At 38.4% G+C, this 21,973-nt stretch overlaps 1 protein-coding gene across 1 annotated transcript in view; it reads right to left on the bottom strand.

Annotated features, from left to right (window-relative positions):
- The window catches only part of TEKT3 (tektin 3), a 36,405-nt gene extending 14,674 nt beyond the window's left edge, over window positions 1–21,731 (bottom strand). The window contains exons 1-4 of the mRNA XM_032280221.1: window positions 21,616–21,731; window positions 12,664–13,271; window positions 9,412–9,495; window positions 1,202–1,272 (exon numbers count right to left, since the gene is read on the bottom strand). Of these exons, the coding sequence (XP_032136112.1) occupies window positions 1,202–1,272; window positions 9,412–9,495; window positions 12,664–13,242 (734 nt within the window). The 5' untranslated portion in view covers window positions 13,243–13,271; window positions 21,616–21,731. The remainder of the gene's footprint in view (window positions 1–1,201; window positions 1,273–9,411; window positions 9,496–12,663; window positions 13,272–21,615) is intronic.
- Window positions 21,732–21,973: the final 242 nt, after the last annotated feature.

Genomic DNA, 21,973 nt, shown 5'->3' with positions numbered 1-21,973 from the left:
CGTGGTGTTGAGCCTGATGCACAGGGTGAACAAATTCAATGAGCAGCATGGACGCTTTTATAACACACATAGCCACCTCTCCTATTGGGTGGCATATTCAACACGACTTCCTTCCATGGCCATAAGCAAATGAATGCTGATGTTTCTACTTAATGTTAGCCAACAGGCTCAGCCAATACTTTCCCTATGCTGACAGCTATGATCATTGCTTAAGACTTTCTTCTGATTATTATTCTTCCCCCTCCTCATTCCTCATCCCACCCTCAACCGTAAATATGAAGTACCAACTATTGCCAAGAAAAGAGAGCCCATGCCCTGGAGGAATGTGTATTCTGGTGAGGAATAGGAAGGGTACACAATTACAATTCTGTGGGATGCAGAGAGCATTGCAAGGGTGTAATCATTGCAGAGGCCGGGTCTTGAAGGAGGTATGGAAAATAAACATTTGAGTGAACCAACACTCATTATTTTTTCAAATGTTAGGTCTGAACAACTATAAGCCAATCTCTTATTTTAAAAAATGCAAGTCTTTTGAGTTAAAAGAAATCTTAGTTATGCTTAAGTGAGGGCAGAAATCTTTCCCACAGCATCTCAGAATTATTTATTTAAATAAAAATGTAAAGCAAGTATTCCATGTACTTATCTTTAAAAAAAAAATTTTTTGAGACAGTCTCTCTCTGTTGCCCAGGCTGGAGTGGGTAGCACAATCATAGCTCATCACTGTAGCCTCAAACTCTTGAGCTTAAGTAATCCTTCCACCTCAACCTCCCAAGTGGCTAGGACCATAGGCACCTGCCACCATGCCTGGCTAATTTTTATTTTTTAATTGTACAGATGAGGTCTCGTTATATTGCCCAGGCTGGCCTCAAACTCCTGGGCTCAAGCAATTTTCCTGCCTTAACCTCCCAAAATGTCTTTTTAAAAAAATTTTAATAAATGGTTATGGGTACATAGTGGGTATATACATTTATGGGGTACGTGTAATGTTTTGATACAGTCATACAACGTGTAAGAATCACATCAGAGTAGCTGGGGTATCAAGTAATCATCTTAACTTTTTAATAAAAATACGTGAATATGCCTGTGTGTGTGTGTGTGTGTGTGCGTGTCCTTATAAGAAGCTAAGAGAAATTTGAATGAGAGGCATGAAAGTATAGCTCAATGATATATTTTGAATTGTACGGAGATATAAAACTCTTACGCAAGTTGGGCAATAGCCTTATCCAAATGTAGCTTCATTCTTTCTTGACAACACAGAATAGTATCAACTTCCTACTCAATTGGAAAAAAAAAACACATTAATGCTTTCATTATTGAACATAACACTCAAAGTCAGCAATGTAATAAAACATCAATGAAGAAAAATTTTGTTTCTTAAAATACTAAGTTAAACAAGAAAACAATTTTGCATCCACTTATTTCTCTACATGCCCCATGATATTGCAATCTAAATGTCAGACTGAGACTCAGCCTTTATAGGCCTATGGGGAAATTATATTATGGAGCAAGTGGGGACATGGTTAAAATTTTAGGATTTTTCTTTCTTTTTATTTCTGTTCTTAATTAAAACAGAAGAAAAAAAAAAGACCAAACTTCTGGTAATATGCAAGATCAAATTTAAATACATGGCTGCTTCTATAATAGCTATTCTTCCAAGACAAAGTAAGTCAGGGAGGGAAAAAGCACAATCAAAAGGAGCTTCTCTCTGGCAGCACATGAATCCTCCAGAAGGCAGTGCTTGGGTCCAAACATGGAAGCTGACTTCCACCCTGGGAGGTCGCCCTCTCGTCCTGCGTGTGTACTGCAGCCCAGCGCCTGTCCTTGTACAAACACCTGTGCTAGCCAGGCCTCTCTCCTGGACCACACACGTTGCCTTTGGATGCTGCTAGGATGTATCCACTAGCCCATAACATATGTCAGAGACTGTTAAATCAACATTTATTTCCCTTTGAAGTTTCTATGCACATTAGAAAATGTGGGAACTCAAAATAGCACCAAGATATTTAAAAAGTACACATCATTACTGTCATTTTCTCAGCCAAAAAGTTGTCATACTATGCGTACTGCTTTGGGGTATTTGAAACGTGAACATTTTCCCATGACATTAAAAAAATACTGTGATGAATAACCTTGATCGATATTTAGACACCACTGAAGAGTATGCCTTTTCCCAAAGCTTTGACAAATACGGCCAAATTGCCCTTCAGAAAAGTGGTACCCATTTACAATAATAAATGAACATGTGTTTTCTTCCTTCCCCAGCAAGTGGCCACTGTCACTCCTTTCCATCTTCACCAATGTGATGGAACCACACCCCCATCGCCCCACCAAAGCCAGCAAACCTGTCTAAATTTGCAAGCTGATATTATGAGTATTCATTTGTTCATCATATGGCTTTTTTAACTTGTGTGAACTGCCTGTTCACATGCTTATCCACTTTTCCTGTCATTTATTTTTTCATATTCATTTCTAAGGGTTATAAACATGCTTAAAATCCAATCTTTTTCCATCATATATGTCACAATTTTTTTAGCAAAACACCTATATCATAAAAGTTTGCCGTTGCTTTTATAAATGTGCACGGTGCTTTTGATATGGATGTTTCTGATTTCTACAACGTCAAATCTATCAAATATTTCTCCTTTTGGTTTCTGCCTTTGTTATTTAGATAATAAAGGCCTTCTCACTCCAATACAAAGTATTACTCACCTATATAGCCTTCCCCTTTTATTGTTTAATCGTTTAACATAAAAATATTAAACATGTCTAGCGTGATCACCCTACTGTCTGGTTGTTTGGTATCTGAATTGATGGAATAAAGGAAGAAGTAAATTTCCTTCACACATTGACACCAATGTTCTCCCTGCCTTGACAAGCAGGCAAGATTTCCCAGCCTCACAGTAGGTTGTGCATCAGTCTTAGTTTTTGTGCATTCAGTTTTTATCTTTCTTAATGCCCTGTGTGTATGTGTGCCTGTGTGTATTTTGATGAGATTTTACCAAAAGATGCACAGAGTCCTGCTTAGAAAATACCATTTAAAACCCCAAATTGTGTTTTTATCCTTTGTGTGCACAAAGCAGAGTGGAAGAGTGGAAATTCTTGGGACTTTTAGTGGGAAAAAATGCATTTAATGAGACTCTTGCTGTAAAAAATTCCTACAACAATAATTTTTATGTGTGAATTTAAATAATGTCATATGATGAATGTCAGATGGTTGGGGACAAAAGGGTTCATGGAAATACAAAAAGCCGAAAGCCAAAGGCCTCTGGCACTGTCCCCAAAGCTAACTTATCCAACCATCTGTACCCATACATGGAGGTGGCCTTGAAATACCACAGTACAGCACAGGCAGGACAAAGCATTCCCTCACCTGCCCAGGAGAAGAAAGTTTGCAAGAAGGTGGTGGCTACATACAGAAAGCAGAAGTGTAGGAAAAGCCTTAATCTAACCAGATCTCTGGCTGCTGCCTCACACCTAAGTAAGTGAGCTGCACATTCAGGAGCATGGAAAGTGGGTCCAACATTTCCGGATCCTGGACTTGGGGAGAAATAACAGACCCCATGAGTTACAAGGTCACAGTGACTTCATCATTGAGATTCTCAGATTTCAATGGCCAAAGTGATTAAAATGCAGTTTCATTTGTGGGGCTTCTGATGAAAACAAAACATGGAATCATGTCCAATTACTTGAAGAACCTTGAATGAATCCTATTATTTGAGTGGGTGAAACCTTTGTGAAACATCTATTGTTACAGTACACCTCTTGGGATGAGGGGGGCTTGGGGAAGTGGAATAGAGACTTCACAGCCTTTTTCTTCCTATCACCTCAAGTGAAAATCCCTTCTTGTGCGCATTCACAGGTCTTGGCTAGAACAGTGTTGAAAACATATGCCTTAAGAGTGTGGAATGATGAATGGCGGGACTCAAAGGAGGGGAGGGAGGAAGGTGGGATGTTGGGAGATTGCTTGGTGATTACAATGTGCATTGCTCCAGCGATAGATGCCGGGAGGGTCCTGATTTCACCACAGCGCAACGTATCAATGAAGCAAAATTGCACTTCTGCCCCATGAATATATACAATTTTTTTACAGAATTAAAATCTTAACAGAAGATATATACTTCAGCACCAGATAGCCCCGGTTCAAATGTCTTTGCTACTTGCTAAACCTGACCAGAGGCAAGTTATCAAGTAATGGTAGTAATACCTGTCTTTCCAGGCTGTTGGGTAGATAATTATGTGCCTAGCAGATGCTAAGTGCTCAGTAAGTGTTAGGTCTCGTAGTATGGTAATATGGGTGATTTTCATGACTTTAGAACTGAATCCTCATGTAAGATGTGGGCTCTGCTGCAGTTTCAGCTGAGGAATATGCACCACATCACAGGAACATCGAGTTTCAGCCACAAATGTGGATTAGTGCTGACCCTGGGCTGGGGCCTGAATTATGGATATAAAATTATGACTCAGATGTTCTTGTTAAACTCAGACCCTGCTCCCACAGGTTGAGCCTTTATATATGGTTCTATTTACCTGTGTTAACTGAGTCTTTTTAAGTTTTGGGAAAGTGGGTAAACTGCCAGTCTAACAGGTGAACAGGCTACTGAAATCAACTTTTCAAAATCAAGCTGCACACCTGAATTGAATCTAGCTGAGTGTTACCACCTATAGGTGCAGACGCTCCCTTTCCATATATAACGCTTTATAATGATAGATTCACCAAATATTCTTGTCTTCTCACTTATCCTTGAGTTTGGGGAGCAGAGGCATTTCCTTTCATTAGAGATCTGCATTCTCGGCATTTGTTCCTGAGTTTGGCCAAGATGACCCATCAGCTACCTTTTCTGGCATGGCTGCTGGTGAGAAGCTTCTGGACCCACAACCTGCTTAGAGGCAGAAACCTAGGTGAGGAGGGTAATTCTCATTGCTGGGGGTCAGAGCCCACCCAGACCCTCTTTCCGGGCTGATAGCAGGGTTTCTATTCAACCCTGCCTTAGAGGAGAACCCCCTCTAGGGCTGGACTGGGCCGAAATGCTGAAACGTCTCTCCAGCAGCAGATCTGACGTCTCTAGAACTCATTGTTTGCATTCTCAACAAACCTCTGAGGCTGGAGTATTTTTGCTCTCTGCTTCTGCAACACGGAGGAAAGAAAAGCCTCTTGTGGGAAGGAAACCAGCCAGCTGGGGCCAGGCCCAGAGCTTCCACCTGAGTTCTGAGCAGCTGTCTCAGCCCCCAGCTCAGAGCCAGGCCAGGGCAGGCTGCAGGGGAGATGACTTTGCAGGTTCATCTGGCTCCGAAGTCCAAGGAGTCAGCATGGTCTGGGAGTGCTAAGAAGATAGTATCATGATTGATTCATCAACGGAAGCTGTTCTTTAAGAATTTATCCACTATCACTGGTTGAATGTAATTGTCAACAGAATTCAGTAGAATTCATAAGAAAATATTTCATTGTATCCATGTTTTTCAAAAGCAGGCCTTCTAAGGTTACTTCTTTCCTTTGCTAATATACATTTAATTATTCTCAAAATTAAGACCTATTTTGGTAAATAATAAAACACATGCTAATATCACTACCTTGAGTAAGCTACAGAATACATTCACTACTTGAATTAATTGGCAGTGACTAAAGCATCCCACTCAATTCATGAACCATTACTCTAATTGCACATTCAGTTTTGAGATAAAGCCACCCCTGTCCGTTTTTTTAGATAAAGTCTACCCTGCTACTGACCTAGACAATGGAAACCTCTAATGCAGAGGTTGTTGTTTTTAAGAAACGACTTTGTTGAGATATAATTCATATACCATATAATTTACTTGCTTAAAGTGTACAGTTTGATGGTTTTTAATATGTTCACAGAGTTGCATAATCCTCACTGGAACCAAATTTTGAACATTTCTATTACCTTCCAAAGAAATCATGTGCCCATTAGCTGTCACCCATAATTTCCAATTCCCCAAGCCTCCTTTCATAAGCAACCACAAATCTACTTATAGTCTCTATAGATTTCCCTATTCCAGAAATTTCATATAAATGGAATTACAGTATGTGGTCCTTTGTGATTGGCTTCTTTCATGTAGCATAATGTTTTCAATATTCGTGGATCAGCACTTCTTGCCTTGTTTTGGCAGACTAACCTATTGGACAGCTATCCTACATTTTACTTATCCATTCATCAGTTGATAGACAGTTGTTTCTACTTTTTTTCTTTTATGAGTAATGTTCTTATAAATGTCCATGCACAAATTTTTGTTTGGGCATATGTTTTCTTTTCTCTTGGGCAGACACTTAGGAGTAGAACTACTGGATCACCTGGATCATACAAGGTCATTCATACTTAACTATTTCCCAAAGGACCTGCATCACATTCCCACCAGCAATGTATGAGGGTTCTAATTCCTCCACATTCAAACCAACTTGTTATTTTCTGTATTTTTTATTATAGCCATCCTACTGGGTATAAAGTCATATTTCACTGTGAGATCCTCTGCCCATTTTTAATTGGGTTCTTCAAAATATCTTTTTAATTTTGATGATGTCCAGTTGATCTGTTTTTCCTTCTGTTGTTTATACTTTCGATATCACATCCAAAAAACTGTCGCCTATTCCGATGTCACGAATATTCATGCCTATGTTCTTTTCTAAGAGTCTTACAGTTTTAGCTCTTATGTATAGTTTTTTGGTCCCTTTTGACTTAACTTTTTTGTATGTTGTGACATAGGAATCCAACTTCATTCTTTTGCATGTGGATATCCAATTGTCCAAACACCATTTGTTGAAGACACTCTTCCCGTTGCATTGCCTTGGCACCATTGTCAAAGATCAATAGATGGTAAAGGTGAGAGTTTATTTCTCAACTCTCAAATTGTGTCTATTGTTATTCAAGTACTACACTGTCTTACATATTGTAGCTTTATTGTAAGTGAAATCAGGAGGTGTGAGGCCTCCAACTTTCTTATTTTGCAATATTATTTTGGCTATTCACTATCCCTTGAATTTCTATATGAATTTTAGGATCGGTTCACCAATTATACAAAGAAGTCAGCTGGGGTTTCAATAGGAACTGTGTTGAGTCTATGAATCAAGTTGGGAAATACTGCCATCTTACTACAATTAAGTCTTCCCATCCATAAACACGGTATGTCCACTTATTTAGATCATCTTTAATTTCTTTCAGCAATATTTTGAATTTCTGAGGTGCTTATTCTTAACTCTGTCTATTCATTAAGATTATCTGGGAGATATTTTTAAAAGATCAATGGCTTGTCCCCACTGCAGATTTGAATCAGCATCTCTGGGTGTGGGACCTGGCCACTGATATTTTTAAAACCTTTGCCAGGTGATTCTAATGTGTAGCCAGGTTTGAGAGCCATTACTAAAGTAATGGAAACACTAAATGTAGCCAAGTACCAAAAAAATCTGTTGCAAATATAATAATGTGTTTGTGGGCAAGCTGATGAAGTTAAGGTGTTAGAACTGGCTTAAAATTTATTTCAGACAGAGCACCTCAGGATTAGTAAGAACAAAAGGCCAAGAGAGAGATGCTGGTAAATTCCTATCCAGTTAGGAAGACAGAGTAGATGACAGATTATTTTAAGACCTGAGAGATTGATCAAAGGCTGGGAAAGAAGACATGGAAGAGCGGAGACCCATCACTGCAAAACCATTTCATTCAGAATGTTCTATTTCTAACCACTCCCGTGCAGCAACAGGAACAGTGACTTTTACAGTAGATTGCAAAACCTTTCTGTAGTAGCCAAGGCTTCCTGAGTATATTATTTCAACTCAGAGTTCTCTCAGAGAACCAGAGAGTAGAGAAAAGGAAAGAGCAAAGAAAAAAGTCTGCTTGTCATCTTTAGTGTCTTGGGTCACAATGAAAATTTAAGCGATGTTAAAGTAGAGCATTGATGCCATATGGTATAAAATGACTATGAGGACTGGGCTGCCACCTTGTCATACTTACTTTCCTACCAAGTACTCAATTCTCGCCAAGGACCAATTAAACAAAGGCACACAGGTGGGACCCTGCAAAGCTTGTTCAGGGACAGAGAAGATGGATTCACTGCAGCAGAAATTCTATGATTCAGAGAGGGAAATGAAGCTGAGAAATTAGGAGGGAGTCAGACAAGAGAAGCCTTAGTGAATTTTCTCCTGCAGAAATTAGGGAGTCAAGGAAGAGTTCATACCAGAGGGAAGAAGCTGGCGAGAATATATAGTATAGATCCAAGGGAAACCAGGGGAAGGAAAAGTGCTCAGGAATTTCTTATTAACCAGGTATTTTTTTAAAGAGCTGGAAATTGATTAAAGGAGTTGAGGAGACAATGGGCAGCAAGCCATGGAGATGAAGGAACACTGGTTTCATCAAGAGAAGGGATAGACACAAGGCTAAGCAGGCTTTATGAATGTGAACCAGAAAAAAAAAGTTACCAAACTAAAAAATGTTTGGCAAGTACTTAGGAATGCAGAACTCATGCTTAATAAAGTGTCTGGGCTGAAAAAAGAAATTGGGAAGGGCTCCAGGTACATGATCCCTGAAACGTTAAAAAACGAAAGAGATCTGTGCTAACAAGTTTAAGAAGTAAAGATCAGAGAAATTAGAACTAAACCAAATTTAATTGGTGGAAGGTGGAAAAGAGATTAGTGGGAGAATCAGCAGAGTAGTGCAGATGCGACTGTAAGTTTCTGGATGGCAATTTGGCTATATATCAAAAGCTTTCAAATGCATAGAACCTTTGTCACATCAATTACACTTTCCAAAATATATTCTAAGGAAATAATCAGAAGTACCTACAGTTATCAATAATAATATTTTTGTATGCTGCAGTACTACTAAAACAGGAAACCAAAGGAGTGTTATAGAGAAACACCTAATTATATAAGAGAGGATTGATTAAAAAAAAAAAAAGATAGCACCTTTACATTGTAGAACACTGCATAACCATTAAAAACCATGTCTTAAAAGAATATCTAATGATATGGAAAAAATTACCCCAATATAATTTTAAATGAGTATACACTATTCAAATTTATAAATACAATGATTCTAATCTTGAAGACATATCTGAGCATCATTATGTGAGTTAGGTGGTACATATCTAAGAATGATTAATAAAAAGATGCAACAGAATTGTAGGGAAAAAAGCATAATTAATAAAAAGACTGAAATACCCCAAAATGAATAGTGATTCTAAGAAAGCTTCAAGTGATTTTTGTCTTGCAAACTCTTGTTTGCATTTTTTATATTCTGAATGAACATATAACCAAGAAAAACATATCTTTGCTAAATGCTATCAACATCTGATATGATAATGCTTTACTTATAAGTCATTTTACGTAACATCCTTTTTTATTTCTACATATTAAACACACATTTACAACTAAGATGCCTGTTACTGATGCATGTCTCCCATATTTACCGTCAGCAGTTGTGTTTCAACTTCATCATGAACTAGGTCAATTCCCATTCTCTTTTCTCGATGAAATAGACATTCTCGGGCTACCTACATATACACAGATAATAAAAAGCACTAATAAAAACTGACAATCCATGACTAGCAGCTCTAATAACTTATTTCAAAAATAAGTCAATAGATACTCCCAACTTTTCCAACACTTTTGTGAAAATCTAGTCTGAAACAGGCTGTAACAACTAAATGAATCTCTGCCCCTAGTTGAATGGTAAAGAGGCAGCTCTTCAAAATAGTTTGAAAATATTCCTAACTTGGAAAGTTGACAAAATGAAGCAGATGGCATTTACTTGATCCCCACAAATTAGCATTTGAGGGCATTAGTTGGCATTAGTTTCTTCAGGCGAGATAGTTCAATAACATAAGACACAAGTCTTCAAGATATTTCTAAATATTTTCTACTGAGAAGAATGAGGAAGAAATGAATTATTATCTTTAAACACATCAAAATATTTGTGTTGCCAAAAGTCCCAGTGATTATTTATAAAGTGTCATTTATTGTTTCCCTAATTATAAATATAATATGCCTTTATTCACTAGAGAGAAAAAATATAGAAAAGTAGAAAATGTGATTAAGCCATACTCCTACTACTACTTTGTTTTAACAAGACAGAGGTTATAATGTTCTTAAAACTTTATATTATGCTTTTTAGTATTGACATTAAATCGTAGACTCAAGTCATGAAATATCCTTTGAGATAAAGTATGTTAGTGGCTTTAATGGAAAACAGCTCAAATTTCAAACAATAAATTATGTATGAAAAAACATTATGTAGCAGTTAAAATGTTTTTTTCAAAGACTATTTCATAACATAGGACTCCCAAATAATATTAAATTTTTTAAAGCATAAAATACAATGGTATGTATATGATAATCCAGATATACTATCATTAAACAAAATCTTTGAGTGAATCTCTAATTGTTTAATAGTATCACTTACCAGAAAAAGAATTAATGGCTACCTGGGAACTCTGGTTATTTTAATACATATTACCAAACTGCTTTCCAGGGAATTTCTATCAATCCACAGCCCCACCAGTAATATACAAAAGTGCCCATTTTCTGCTCTTAGGCCAGCCCTAAATGTTATGCATTTTCATTATTGCAAGCTTGATAGGCCAAAGGTACAGCTAGTGCTCAACTTACGACCACGATTGGTTCCTACAGACCGGTCATAACACGATTTGGTCGTAAGTTGAGTAGGCTATATGCACGCGGAGATGGTAGTGCTGCCGGAAGCTGGTCCGCACTGCCTTACGCCCAGCTGGGCAACGTTTGCGCTGCCAGACGCGGAGCAGTCGTGGCTAGCGATTGTGGTTGGAAAGTCGAATGGTCGTAAGTTGCATAGGTCGTAAGTCGATCACTACCTGTAGTTATTTCATTGATTTAACTTATATTTTATCATTAAGCTTTAACATTTTTCCTTATATTTGTTGATCACCTGTATTTTCTCTTTAGAGGTTTATCTGTTCATGAGACTAATTTTAAAAAGTACCTTCCAATACTGTGTTGACAACAAATTTTCAAACACACAAGAACATCTGGACAAAAACTGCAGAAAAAAATTCAAATTAGACCCATCTTTCTGAAAATAGTCATCACTGAAAGGGGTACTAAGGGAAGAAACTGAATCTCCGCTATCATAGCTATCATTGTAAGGATACTTTTAATTCTTGAAGGCAGTCAGGGGTGGGATGAACTGTAGGATAAACCAGTACTTCAGAGTAATCTGAGGCTCAGGGAAGGTGGAGAAGCCCTTCAGATTCTAAACTAAAATTTATGATGAATTAATTCAAAAAGATCATTAGTGAGCTATCAACCGTTCTCAGGATTTCTGGGGATTGTGTGCCTCTGTGTGTGTTTCTGTATAGTGGGGAGGGGTTGCAATAGGAAGTGACAGCGTGCAGCATGCCCCAAGAAACTCCTCCACCCGCCAGACTTCCAGCTCCTTCATTCTCTAAGCTCTTCTACTGCAGATGCCGTGGTAGAGACGTACTGCAAGTGCTCATCACATGGGAAGAAATCATGCAAACATGAAGAAAAATGGTGCTGGCTGTGCTCATCAAAATAATTTGTGCTTCTAAACATAATTTCTTCTAAATGTGCTTCTAAAATAATTTCTGTAATTTGCACATCTTCAAACATGGAATGTCTTCTTTCCATGGAGGAGGGTGGAATGGGGTTGGAGGGCTCATCACATAGCCTGAGGGGCAGAGGTGACTGGAACCCATTCAGAAGTCTAGTCAGAGGCCAGTAACCAACTGAAATGCTCCCTTCATTACTATGGCAACTGGCCTAACCTCCGCTCCATTTTTCTATTTAATCAAACAAATTCCATCTCCTAAGATGGTCTCATTTGATGATGTCTCTGTGCCCTGAAAGGGAATCATAACATATACACAGGAGGCTTTCAAGACACAAACTAAAAAAATAAAGTTTTTTGTCTTGAATGTTGTTTATTTTAAGTTAGGGACAGCAGTGATGAAGTAGTCTATTTAAGAGATAAGATGGTAAGATGCTTTGGACCCTGCACAAATCTCAAGTCAAATTGTAATCCCCAATGTTGGAGGTGGGGCCTGCTGGGAGGTGATTGGATCGTGGGAGTAGATCCTTCATGAATGCTTTAGCACCATCGCCTTGGTGCTGTTCTCAGGATAGTGAATGAGTTCTCTGGAGATCTGGTTGTTTAAAAGTGTGTGGCACCTTCCCCCTTCTCTCCCGCCCCTGCACACTTCATTTAAGAAATCTGCTCCTCCTTTGCCTTCCACCATGATTGGAAGCTTCCCGAGGGCTCCCCAGAAGCAGAAGCCACTATGCTTCCTATACAGCATGTAGACCCATGTGCCAATTAAGCCTCTTTTCTTTATAAATTACTGAGTCTCAGGTATTTCTTTATAGCAATGTGAGAATGGAGGAATCTAGATGGCATGTTCACCTTAAAACATTGTGTGTCCTAATGGTGTGTCTTTATCCTTCTTTGCTTTGCATTTAGTTATTTTAAGTGGTTGTTCTTCAAGTGTATAATGCATTTAAAAAAAAAAAGGCAGTGCTTTTGCCATTGCTGAGACTAGTCATAGATTTATTGATGGAAGTTGCCTCTACAGATGAAGTAAAACGTAATTCAATATATAAATAACCACAGTAACTCAGCCAGCGGGTATAATCATAAAAACACAGTGCCTTCTATCATAAGGTCTTACCTGAAGATGGGCTTCCGTTTCTGTCAAAGCCCGCTCCAGTCTTTTCTTCACATCGGTAAGGGCGTTTGTTTCTCCAATCATTTCATCCAACTCATGAATGATCTCAGATTTCCAAAACCCTATGTCATTGACACGTTCTCCCAGATTTTGGGTTGTGTCTGCCTGGGTTTTTCTTGTTTGCTGATATTTATCTTGAATCAGGCGAGACGTATCCACTCTTAATTTCTCTGAATTATGTCGGGAAGTGTTGGACTCTTGATAGTTGGTTAAATTGGACCTGTACCAGTCGTCCGGTGTGTATCTTGTGAAGAAGGTGGTTCTGTTGGAAACAAAGGGAAGCATGGTGTTCTCGGACGCCCTCTGTGATCTGGTGCAATACGGGGCCACGCTTGGGAAACTGGAGGCGACTTTGTAGTATGTGCTGGGTCTCCAAGGAAGGCTCAGGCTATGGGTCAAATTGGAGTGGGGAAAGCGGTCCCTGTAGCTTGAGGCCATGGTACTGATGGCTGGTAGAAAGTTGGTTGGTGTTGGTCTAGGGTGGGCGTAAGTTGCCGTTAAAGTACAACCTACGCGCTCCATGATGGTAAAACACTATTTGTAAGTCTCTCCTGTTAAAAAATAAAAAGTAAAATTAGACAGTCACATAAATTAATCTCTGGTGAAACAGATAAAAGGCCACATCTGACTTAGAATCAGTTGCAGAGGCCCCGAACACATTAAATGCTTGTACTCATTTATTATCCACATTCACCATTGATAATGTACCCAGTGGCTACTGAATATAAGTTTGTTTTTTTTTTTTAGTTTTTTTCATCTCCATGTCTCTATAATGTATTGAGATCACATTTTTATTGGCTATGAAAAATTATGACAGTGATATTGTCTTGTTGTAACAAATTCAAATTAGGAGACCAAACTATGCATCTTAACGGATAGGGATTCAAAATAGATTTCTTATGTGAGGTCAGGAGTTCAAGACCAGCCTAATCAACATAACGAAATGCTGTCTCTACTAAAAATACAAAAATGAGCTGGGCGTTGTGGCAGGCACCTGTAATCCCATCTACTCAGGAGGCTGAGGCAGGAGAATTGCTTGAACCCGAGAAGCAGAGGTTGCAGTGAGCTAAGATGGCACCACTGCATTCCAGCCTGGGTGACAGAGGGAAACTCTTCCTCCAAAAAAAAAAAAAAAAAAAAAAGATTTCTGTCCCAAACCATGATAGGCTAATAAAAACTAAATTAAAACATCTAAAAATCTAGACAAGAAACTACTAATTTTAGACATTGGACAATGGACAGCACAGGCCTCTGAGCCATGAGAAAAGAGAAACAAACAAGGTGAGCCCATCTATTTACTAGCTATGTGACACTGGGCAAATTACTTAACCCTTCTGTGCCTTGGTTGCTTCTCCTATATATAATAGGGAATAATAATAGCACTTCCTGCTTTGGACTGTTGTGAGCAGTGGTAGCAGCAGGGCATTGCTTGGCAACTTCAAACCACCGCTCACCCCAATGATGTGGTTGATATGCAAACACAACTCAAGGCAAGTACCTGGACCTCTTTTCCTGGCAGCCTGCCACCTGTGAGCACCTCCAATGTATAATAGAATTTCTAGGGCAGCCAAGGGGTTATGAGGCCCAAGAAAATGCTGAGGATTTAGAAGGCTTAGCACAGTGTGGGGCACATGGGAAGTATGTAATAGATCTTCGCTTTTTAAATTACTTCTTCAGAGGAGTAAAGTAAAAGATCAATATTCTTTCTCTCAGCAAAGGTGAACCCCTCAGAAGTAGCCACCGAACAGTTCATTAATTGTTATATCTTTCCAGATTTTTCCTATTCATATGCCAACACTTATATAATTTATTATATACTCTACCTATATACCATCTATACTTATATGCAAAGCTTTGTAATATAAAAACTGAATTATCCTAATCATTGTATATATATTGTAAATAATGCTTTTTTTTTTTTTAACTTAAGTATATATCCCGGACCGCTCCCCCTGTTAGAACATACGGATCTATTTAATTCTTTTTACCAGTTCCATTGTCTGAAACTTTTGGTCACTATTATTTCAGAAAGCCAAGGATGCCACAGTCCATAACAACCTTTTAGCATTTAAATGTCATTCTGTTTTGGGGTTAATGTCTAAGAACTTGTTTACTAAAAAAGGAAAAATTAAATCAGATCCAATTCTATGCACTGCTCAGAAAAATTAAAATCCTTTTATGACTACTTAAATAGCTATGTCTTGAGGACTCTGGTACCAACCACAAAATAATCTACCTGTAGAATTGTGTTCAAGTCAAAGTCCACACAGGTCACATGACCTGTGAGCTCATATAACCCTAGTTCTCTTTCTGCTAAATTCTTCCTTCCTACAGCCCCCAAACATGTTATACTAGCCAAACTGAGAGACTGATGGTGAAAACAGAAGCCTTAGTTACCACTTGCAGGTCTTCGCTTCAATTTGACACTCAAACATTACTTTTTGAAAAAGGAAATTTAAAGTACTGAGGCCTTAGGGTCCTTAAGGTTGTCTTCAGTTCTAACCCCTTCCGTATGTCAGATCAATAAATAATCTGGGTTTTTCCTAGCAAGAAACTTCAAATGGTGATGGACCACTCCGACTTGGCTTTGGTTTATTTTCTTTTTAGAGAGACAGTCTCACTCTGTTGTCCAGGCTGGAATGCAGGGCATGATCATAGCTCATTGCAGCCTTGAACTCCTCCCAAGCAATCCTCCCAAGTAGCTGGAGCTACAAACACACACCACCATGCCTGGCTAATTTTATTTATTTATTTTAGTAGAGATGAGCAGGTTTCACTATGTTGCCCAGGCTGGTCTCAAACTCCTGGCCACAAATGATCCCCCGCCTCAACTTCCCAAAGTAATGGGATTATAGGCATGAGCCATCATGCCCAGCCTGCTCAATTCTTGGCAATAAGGGATCCAGAAACCCATAGCTCACTTCATCCTTCAATCATGGAATTTCACATGTAGAATGCCATGTGAGTTTTCCCAGGATTTGTTATGTTGGCATCTTGAGACATCTCAACCCAGGTTTGAACTGTGAGTCATCTGCTCCGGGGGTAATATCTGAAGACGCAGAGGTTCATACACCAGATGAGATATGTGGACTGAGGAAAATAAATATAGTTTACAAAAGCACCTGGTGATTTGCTTTTTAATTAGGGGTGAGATTTGTCTTAGATTCTAGAATCTAAAGCATAAAGCATAGTGGTTTAGAGATCACAGAAGTAGAAGTCCTCAGGAACACCAGTCAGTTTCATATGGAAAGACAATACTTTACAGCCACAACTGAAGTTCTAGCTCCACCAGCCATCTTGTAAGTCACTCAGACAGACTGAATAAAAGGCATCACATGGGGATGGTTTCACCAAAGATTCCACTGTTACGAATTTTGGGCCATTATTGGTCAAGAAAACCCAGAATGTCATGAACTAAGACATTCTTAAAAACTGAAAACTGACATCTACCTCCAACCATGATAGAATAATAAAAATCACACTTAGCCTCTTATATCTAAAAATCTAGACAAAATGTATGAAACAACTGTATTCAGACCTCAGACTGCAGGCAGCATAGGACTGATCCTTGAGAGAAGGGAAACAAATAAGGTGAACCTTCTGATTGTCATGGCATTGTGCCTAAAGGCAATTTTCAGACAATGAGAAAAAACATGAAAACTGAACAGAGCCTGGCAGCCTTTGTGAGTTGGAAACTGATCAGAATTTGGGGAGGCTGAGAAAGCTAGAAATTGTAAAGCAGGTTTATGGAATAAAGTGAGCTATGCAGAAATAGAGATCCAGAAATTTACATCGGGATCTTTGTGAGTCTTTGCTGAGAATAGGCTGCACATGCATCAAGGAAAATTCCACAAACCTTGGCAAAGAGCAATGGCAGAGTTGTTAACGGAACAATTTCTAGAACTCACAGAGGGTGGAGATACATTATGAACTCAGACTAACTAGATTGGAGAATCATTGGCAATCACCTGGAGCATTCAAGGGAGACGCCAGAGAGGCCACACGTTAGAGGTAGGGCTGAACTATGCCTGGAGTGAAGGTAATGAGGTCTCACTCTAGCAAAGCTTGAAAACAGGTCTCAAAGATATCAAACTAATCCACAAGTAACTTAACTGCCTGACAACATCAAGACACTCAAATATGTAACATCACAATGTCCAGCATCCAGTCAAAAACTACCAGACATAATAAGGAGCACAAAAATAGAACCCATAAAGAAAAATGAGTCAATGGAAGGAGGCCTAGAAACAGCAGAGATGATGGAACTAGTAAACTATGTACGAGTATTTGATACAAGGACACAGTGAAGAGAGAAATGGAAGACTCAAGAAGAACCAAATAAACTTTAGGGATAAAACATACAATATAAACTTACACAATCGCACTACATGAGATTAACAGCACATTAGAAATTTTGAGAAGTAAAGATTAGTGAGCTCAGAGATTTTTTTTTTAACTAAAAAAGAAAATAAAAAGCACCTTGGTAACCTATGGTACAACAGAAAAGGTTCTAATATTAAGATTCTGCAGTGTTATAAAAAAAAAGGGGGGACAAAAATATTTGAGAAAATAATGGCTGAATATTTCCCAAATTTGCTGAAAACCATAAATACCTAGGTCAAGAAGCTCCACAAATTTCAAGAAGATAAATATACACATACACACATGTGCACACACACAACCCCCTACTGCCACCGCCACCCCAAGGATCATGATCAAATTGCTGAAAACCAGTGATGAAGAGAAAATTTTCAAATCAGACAGAAAAGACACATTTGGAAGAAAAGAACAAAGATAAGAATTAGTGCTGAATTATTGTCAGAAACTACTCAAACCAGAAGACAACGATATTTTTAAAAGGCTGGAAAAAATGGTAAGCTTCAAATTCTATATCTAGTGAAAATATCCTTCAAAAAACAAAGATGAAATAAAATCTTTTCATAAAAACAAAATCCAAAAGAATTCATCAGCAGCAGACCTGCAGTAAGAGAATTGTTAAAGGAAATTATTCAGGCAAAAGGAAATTATACCAGATGGAAACTTGGATCTACACAAAGAAATGAAGAATGTCAGAAATGGTAAGCATGTGTGCTAAAAAGAAAAAAAACTTTCTAGCTCAAATTTTTTTAAAAGATCATTTTTACTTAAAGTAAAAATTTTTTAAATGTGGAGTTAATAAAATAGAAGTAAATTTCACGGTAACCATAGCACAAATAATGGGAGGGCTTAGATGGCCATATTAGATTTTAAGGATCTTGTAACTGAAATGAAATGTCATTTAAACATACATTGTGATAAGTTAAAAATAGGTATTGCAAACTTTAGCATAGCCAGTTCTCAAAATGTAAACTAAGGACCCATGGACATGCCTAAGACCTCTTTGGAGGTGAAATGGTCAAAATTGTTTTAATAGTAAATACTCAGATTTTATTTGCCTTTCTCACCCCATCTTCCCACAAATTTACAATGGAGATTTTCAGAGGTGACATAATATGTGCTGTCACAACAGGCTGAATGAAGAAGTTCTTTAGAACACTCTACCCAAAATACAGAAATGCACTATCCCCAACTGCACAGAAAACATTCACCAATGTAGACCATATTATGAATCATAAACAAGTCTCAATAAACTTAAAATATCAAAATCACACAAAGTATGTTAACTGACCATGGCAGAATTCAGTTAGAAATCAATAATAGGAAGATATTTGGAAAATCCCCAAATAGTAGAATATGAAACAATACATTTCTACATAGCTCATGAGTCAATTATCACATGGGAAATTAGAAAATATTCTTAACTGAATGAAAGTAAAAACATCATAACAAAGTTTGTGAGACGCAGCTAAAATAGTTATTAGAGGTAAGTTTATAGCTTTAAGTACTTGCATTAGTAAATAAGAATGAGGTAAAAATCAGTGATCTATGCTTTCATCTTAAAAGGCTAGGGGAAAAAAGAAAGTAAACCCAAAGTAGAAGGAAGAAAATAATAAAGATTAAAAAATTGATGAAATAGAAAATAGACAAATAGAAAAGAAAAACAATGAAAGTCTATTAATAAAATTAATAAACCATCTGATAGGCTTATCAAAATTAAAAAGAGAAGACAAATTACTGATATCAGGAATGAGAAAAGCAACATTCCAGCAGAGCCTGCAAACATTACATAAAGTGAATAATGCAATATTACTAACAACTTTATGGCAAGAAACTTGGCAACATAGATGAAATGGACAAAATTGTTGAAAGATACGAATAACCAAAACTGATTAAAGAGATAGATAATGTGAGTAGTCCTGTAGTATTTTTAAAAAATTGAATCAACAGTTTAAAAGCTTTCCTCAAAGAAAACTTCCCTCCCTAATGGGTTCACTGCTGAATTCTACCAAAATTCTAAGGAAGAAATACCTCAGTTTTTAAAAGGCTATGGCTTACTTTGGTGATGTGTGTCTTTACAATTATTAACTTATTCTCTAAATTCTAACTTAGTCACTTCTTAAGAGAGCATGTGAGCAAATACTAAGATCATTAACTGATGCTATAAACATCTCACCTTTGCAAAGAAACTGAGAAAATTCTTTGGGAAAATGACTGAAAATAGCTATGGAAAAATCCCCCAAATTAGGCAATTGTTCTTTGTTATACATTTAATCATAATGTTTTGGTTTGAATGTTCCCCTCCAAAACTCAAGCTGAAATTTAACTACCATTGTGCAGTATTAAGAGAGGTGAGACTTTTAAGAGGTGATTATGTTATAAGGGGTCCGACCTCAAGAATGGATTAATGCCATTATTATGGGAGTGGATTAGTTATCACAGAAGTGGGCTCCTGATAAAATAATAAATTCACCCCTGTTGTCTCTGTCTCTTTCATTCACTTGTCCTTCTGCCATGCTATGATGCAACAAGAAGATCCTCATCAGATGTTAGCCCCTGGGTCTTGGACTTCCCAGCCTCCAGAACTGTGAGCCAAATAAATCTCAGTTCTTTATAAATCACTAAGTCTCTGGTATTCCTTTATAGCAGCAGAAACTAATACATATGACCAAATAGAATTTTAAGAAATGAGACATGGGCTACAAAGTCAAATACAACATTTGATTAGGTGCACTTAATTTACAGTCAACAGTTATTTACACCCTGAAAAATAATGATATAATAGTCTTCTATAAATATTAACATGTTAAATATAGAATCAATCACAGAGATTTTAAGAACCGGAAATCTCCATTTGCAATCCAAAAGTTGGCTTCATATTGGGTAAACATTTTATTAGCAGATTTAAGCAAGACTTGAAAATCGTAACTATTTTAAAGTACAAAAATCTACAGACCATTTTCCGCAGAGGACACAAGTTTTCATGACTTGCTCCACACCCTACCTTAGATCAGGGGCAAGCATAGGCTTGAAGGGCTCATGTGCAAACCCCTTTAGTTTCTTTGTCGCCACTTAATTACAGTTCCAAATTGGGGCAGAAATAAAAACAGTGCTGCCACTACACTAACAAAACCAGAAGTAGAAGAAATCATATGAGACATCAATGTTTAATTTCCCTTTATGCATATATTACATAAGAATACAGAAAAACTTCATCTCTTTCTTCAAAAAAAAAAGGTTTGGTCAAGGAACTCTATTAATTGTTGGTGTATAAATCATTACACACTGGAGAGCTACATGGTAGTATCTAATAAAGTTGAAATGGCAAATTCCCTGTGACCCAGCAATTCAGTTTCTTGATAGGTACCTAGAGAAATTCAAATATGTTTACAATTAGAATGTACAAGAATTCCTTTCTAATATTTTTAAAGGGAGCAAACTAAAAGTCAATCAACAGGAGGATGCGTACATAATATGTGGTAAATTCATACAAAAATCACCACACAACAGTTCAAAATGAATGACCTGGAACACGTAGACCATAACCATTCTATCAGCTTAAAAAATGAGAGTATACATTGGGTTTGGGATAAATATATAAGTAGTAAGAGTATAAAAATATGCATAATATAAGTAAACACTAAATTCTGTAGGTTAATAGGCATAGGAAAGGAGAGAGGGGAATGTAATTTCCAAGGGTTACGTAAGAGTCGTGTAATCGATTTTTTGTTGGTTTAAGTTTGGACTGGGTACTTGGATTCACCTCTGTGTTCACTCTTATTGTGTGAATTATTTTATTTTAAAGAAGAAAAAAGTAGACTATTTTGTCAGTTACTTCAAAACATTTTTGCCTGTTAACGTAAAACTATGCATTTTTTTAACAATAATCAAACAAATAATTTTACCCATTTCCATCATGTTTACTTCTCTACAGAACCATATACATCCAGAAGACAACATAAAGCGGTTTGGTCTAAACTGCCCACACACAGCGAATGCTCTGCAGCCACAGCTAAACAGAAATGACTTTGGGCGGTGAGAGAATCTGAATTTCAGGGGCTCTACCTACAGGACCCGGTGATTGAACTCCCCTCCCCGTGGCTGCAGATCTGAAGGCTCGGCTATTGAAGCAGAGGGGACAGGAGCCGCGTATGGGGAGGCCAGCACCGCAGGGGAAAGGCACAGTGCTGCTAACGGGTGATAATTAGAATTAAGAAATTAAACGAGTTAGCACAGTGCCGGGGGTTCGGATGCCCCTTCCCTGGTTCCGCATTTATAAATAACTTCTCAAACCTTGAAAAGCATCAGAAAGGTAAATTACGAGGAAACAGACGTCTGAGTAGGAGGTGCCTGTGAATTCGCTTGGGTTTTTATTTGGAAAGAGAAGATGGAGGGAGAAATTCCAGGGTGTCCGCGACCTCCCGCGATCCTGCGGCCAGAGGATGGAGTCCTGGTTGGTGATGGGGGGGTCCTTTGGGGTCGTCCCAGAGGCAGGCTGGAGTCAGCGAGACCACTCACCTGTCGACGGATGCCCGGCAAGGGGCGGGAAAGGGGCGGTGAGAGGAAGGGGTCGCAGCCCGCCACCTGCCGCCCCCGACTGGGCCCCACACCAGCCAGGCCCTGGCCCCGCCTTTCCTATCTGTGACGACGTCAGCGCCCGCGGGCCACTCAGCGGCCGCCCCGGGCGACTCTCCGAGAGCTGATTGGCCGGTCAGAGAGGAGGCGGGAACTGCCAGGCCAGGCCCATCGGGCGACGGTTACTACGGACGCGCTCACGCTTAGTAACAGAGGCTCCCGTCCCCCCGGAGACCTGCTAGGTGGGGTAAGTGAAAGGAGTGTAGAGTAGCCCCAGGAAGAGGCCACTGTGATTTCCCCG

The sequence above is a fragment of the Sapajus apella genome, unplaced genomic scaffold, assembly GCF_009761245.1.
Source record: "Sapajus apella isolate SASKATOON/1434 unplaced genomic scaffold, GSC_monkey_1.0 scaffold12, whole genome shotgun sequence".
Classification (NCBI taxonomy): domain Eukaryota; kingdom Metazoa; phylum Chordata; class Mammalia; order Primates; family Cebidae; genus Sapajus; species Sapajus apella.
The sequence above is the reverse complement of the archived record's forward strand: the minus strand, read 5'-3'. Positions and strand labels throughout refer to the sequence as shown.